Genomic DNA, 3,960 nt, shown 5'->3' with positions numbered 1-3,960 from the left:
TTCGAGCAATCACTCACTCGACTATAAAGCCTACGGGCTACTTTACTTAGAGTTCGAACAATCACTCACTAGACTATTAAACCTACGGGCTACTTTACTTCGAGTTCGAGCAATCACTCACTCGACTATTAAGCCTGCGGGCTACTTTACTTCGCGTTCGAGCAATTACTCACTCGACTATAAAGACTACAGGCTACAATACTTCGAGTTAGAGCAATCACTCACTCGACTATTAAGCCTACGGGATAACTTACTTCGAGTTCGAGCAATCACTCGCTCGACTATTAATCCTATGGGCTACTTTACTTCGCGTTCGAGCAATTACTCACTCGACTATAAAGCCTACAGGCTATATTACTTCGAGTTCGAGCAATCACTCAATCGACCAATAAAGCCTAAGCGCTACTCTTACTTCGAGTTCGAGCAATCACTCACTCGACTACTAAGCCTAAGGGCTAACAATTATTCTGAGTTCGAGCAAAGCACTCACTCGACCATAAAGCCTACGAGCTACCTTACTTAGAGTTCGAGCAATCACTCACTCGACTACTAAGCCTAAGGTCTAACAATTATTCCGAGTTCGAGCAAAGCACTCACCCGACCATAAAGCCTAAGGGCTACTCTTACTCCGAGTTCGAGCAAGCACTCACTCGGTTATAAAGACTACAAGGTCTGAATTCGATCAAATTGCCTAAAGACTCGAACTTATGAAAACTTTCATAAGGCATGAATGAAACAAAATCTTCACAGGGCAGAAAATAAAACAGAGACAAGTCGAGAAAGGAAAAGATCTTTATATATATATATATATATATATATATATATATATACGAGAGTATTTACAACATCCGATCAGGACCCTACACGAAAAATCAAAATGGGAAAAACCCTAATTATCTCCGGGGGAAGTCTCTTCTCCATCGGGCTCCTCCCCACTCTCAGACCCACTCTTTCTCCCATCATCATCATCATTGTCATCATCATTATCGGAAGCCAAGGCTCCAGCGTCAGCTTCAAGCTCTTTAGCCTTTTTTATCTCTTCGGTAAGATCGAAGCCTCGAGCATGGATCTCCTCGAGGGTTTCCCTCCGAGATTGGTATCTGGCAAGTTCAGCAACCCAATATGCTCAAGTTTTAGCAGTCTCGACTGCCTTTTTCGCTTTTACCTGGGCGGCTTCAGCATCGGCCCGATAAATGGCCACAAATGCATCCGTATCGGCCTTTGTTTTTTCGGCCTTGGCAAGTTCAGAAGCCAACTGAGCCTCGAGCTCCTCTATATTTCTTACTTGAACCGAGCTTTTCTCCTTTAGGCCTTGAAGTTGACCTTCGGCTGATAATAATTGGGCTTGAGCAGCATCTTTCTCTGTAGCAAGGTGGTCCATACCTTCTTTCCACTCCAAGGACTCCGCCTTTATCACATCGACCTCCTTACGGAGCTTCCCGACCACCTCAAGCTTTTGCTGCAGCTATGAGACTGAAATATTAGCCACCGTTCCAGTATCGAGCGCATGGATTTTTAATATTATCATTACCTGTTCTGTCAGATCGGTTTGATCTTGGTGAGCCTTGGACAACTCAGCTCGGAGGTCCTTGATTTCCTCTCCTCTTTGCCCGAAGAGTAGTTTAAGGGCATTCTTCTCCTCCGTGACCCGTCGGAGGTCGGCCTTGTACCGACGCAGCTCGGCTCGAGACCGAGAACATGCTTCTCGATGAACCGTTGCGGCCTACAAAGAAAGAAGAAATGAAGTTAGAAAAGAAAAACAAACATGAAGATGATACCAACGAAGTAAGTTAAGGATTACCCGATTTAGAGCCTACTGCACTTCATGGAAAAGACCTGACGCATCACTAGGGCCGGCAACATCCTCGATACCGGTAAACAAATCACGGAAAGGGTCCTCTCCTTCATGAGACCCGTCTACCTCGAGGGTCCCCAAAGCTTGGGCTTCCCGAATCGTCCCTTCGAAAAAAGCAGGGAGAGTAGGCGAGTCTCCGATTACTATTGCCCCAAGTCAGTCTCTTGGGGCGTTCTCTTCGGTTCGGAGAGGTTCAAGGACCTTCAGATATATCCACCGTATGTTGACTTCGGTGGGAGGCATCCTCGATCTCCAGCAACTCGGGGACTTTGCCCGAACCCTTCTCCAATATCCCCTCAGTTCGAGGTGTACCCTCATAAACCACCATCGATCTAGCTGCCTTTGGGGCATCGATGATTTTCTTCACTCGGGCCACCAGTACAGAGCCATCATTTTCTTCTTCTTCCTCGTCTTCATCCCTTAGACGCCGAACTAATTCTTCGATCAAAGGGATGGTATTCTTCCTCGGCTTACGAGCGTCCTCGTCTTCGGTTTTGGATCTTCGAAAGTAGAGGACCTTTTTTCTATTATTGTCCTTCACCGGTTTTGAAACAGGGGCGAAGCATCTTCCTTGCGAGACGGGGGCCTAAAAACCGCATCTTTGCCCAGGCTTACACACAAGAAAATTGGTTAAGTATATGGAGCTTACACACAAGAAAATTGGTTAAGTATATGGAAAATATTCGTTCAAACTATCAAAGACATGAGAAAGAGGCTTACCATGATTTTTGTCCTCCCATCGGCCCTTTGACAAATCACGCCACGAGCGCTCGGCGTATGTAGAGGTTGAAGCCAGGTCTCGTACCCAACTCTTAAGGTTAGGAACTGCACCGGGCATTCAAGGAACCGCTGCATCACAAAAGGGGATATCAGTAAGAAAGAAACGAAGGGGCAAAATAATAGGAGATAACAGCAGAATTACACTTACACTTCATGTTCCATTCCTCGGGAAATGGCATCTTCTCGGCCGGAATTAGGTCCGAAGTCTTCACTCGAATGAACCAGCCCACCCAGCCTTGATCCTTGTCCTCGTCTATGCTCGAGAACAACACCTTGGTAGCCTGGTGCTGAAGTTTTATTAACCCGCCTCGAAAGAGGCGAGGTATGTACAATCTAATGAGATGGTCGAGGGTGAAAGGCATCCCCTCGATTTTGTTCACAAAGAAACAGATCAGAATAACGATCTGCCGAAAAGAAGGATGGATTTGGCCTAGGGTTATTTGGTACTGATGGCAAAAATCGATAATAACAGGGTCGAGGGGGCCTAACATGAAAGGGTAAGTATACTCACTCAATAACCCTTTCACGTGAGTAGTAATATCTTCTTTAGGAGCCGGGATTATCACTTCTTTTTTCTCCCAGTTGCAATCTTTCTTTATTTGTTCAAGATGCCCCTCGGTTATTGAGCACATATACCTCGATACTGGCTCGCATCGACCGGGAACCGATGAGCCTTTTTCGATCTTAAAATCGGAGGTAAGAACACATGCCCTGGGAACACACTCCTCAGGCTGTGGCTCCACCGGTGTTTTGTCGGCGACAGACTGTGAAGAAGAAGCTTTTTTTTTAGGAACGGTTTTTGATGTTTTCGCCATTTTGGATTTAAAGATCGAAAATAGAAGGAGATGACAAAGATGTGGTATTTTAAAGAAAGATTTTGCAGTGAAAATCACAGAAGAAAGATTTTGCAGTAAAAATCACAGACTTACAAAAGAACTCAGAAGATGCAAGAAAAGACTTAGAAAATTTGGAAATTTGAGATGTAAAAGTGATAAATGGTAAAAAGAGGGGCTATTTATAGATTGAGCAATAGCAGTTCAATATCAGCAGTGGTTGACCATCATCTGACACACATTAAATACCTTGGTAAACTGAACCGACGGGACAACTATCACGTACGTCATGGCCGGGCTCGATGCTGACGTTAGTGTATATCTAATAGTGTCGTTGGAAAATCACGTCGTTTCTCGCCACATCTTTCTCGAGAAATGAGGGGACTATCTGTATACGGTAAAAACCGATTTCGGCTTTCGTACGACTGGTCGAGATTGGAACATAATGGACCGAAGAGCATCTTCATAATATCGGGATGAGATCCGAAGCCA

The 3,960-nt window shown here is 45.0% G+C and overlaps 1 protein-coding gene across 1 annotated transcript; it reads right to left on the bottom strand.

Moving 5' to 3' along the window:
• Positions 1 to 889: 889 nt before the first annotated feature.
• LOC138904142 (uncharacterized) lies at positions 890 to 3,759 on the bottom strand. The gene is made up of 7 exons (XM_070192631.1): positions 3,718 to 3,759; positions 2,576 to 2,704; positions 2,057 to 2,441; positions 1,823 to 1,959; positions 1,532 to 1,723; positions 1,257 to 1,459; positions 890 to 1,100 (listed from the first exon to the last, which is right to left on the bottom strand). Exons 1-7 carry the CDS (start codon positions 3,757 to 3,759, stop codon positions 890 to 892), a joined length of 1,299 nt encoding a protein of 432 aa, XP_070048732.1.
• Between the last annotated feature and the right edge of the window lie 201 nt (positions 3,760 to 3,960).

The sequence above is a fragment of the Nicotiana tomentosiformis genome, chromosome 1, assembly GCF_000390325.3.
Source record: "Nicotiana tomentosiformis chromosome 1, ASM39032v3, whole genome shotgun sequence".
Taxonomy (NCBI): domain Eukaryota; kingdom Viridiplantae; phylum Streptophyta; class Magnoliopsida; order Solanales; family Solanaceae; genus Nicotiana; species Nicotiana tomentosiformis.
Note: the sequence above shows the minus strand (reverse complement) of the source record. Positions and strands in the feature narration are given on the sequence as shown.

What these genes read in the sequence shown, in the direction of transcription:
- LOC138904142 (XM_070192631.1), bottom strand. Translation starts at nt 3,759, where the DNA reads ATGACGTACGTGATAGTTGTCCCGTCGGTTCAGTTTACCAAG. An exon ending in CGTCGGTTCAGTTTACCAAG is followed by an intron (nt 2,705 to 3,717) that starts GTATTTAATGTG and finishes TTTGTGATGCAG; the next exon opens with CGGTTCCTTGAATGCCCGGT. An exon ending in TACGGTGGATATATCTGAAG is followed by an intron (nt 1,960 to 2,056) that starts GTCCTTGAACCT and finishes CTTTTTTCGAAG; the next exon opens with GGACGATTCGGGAAGCCCAA.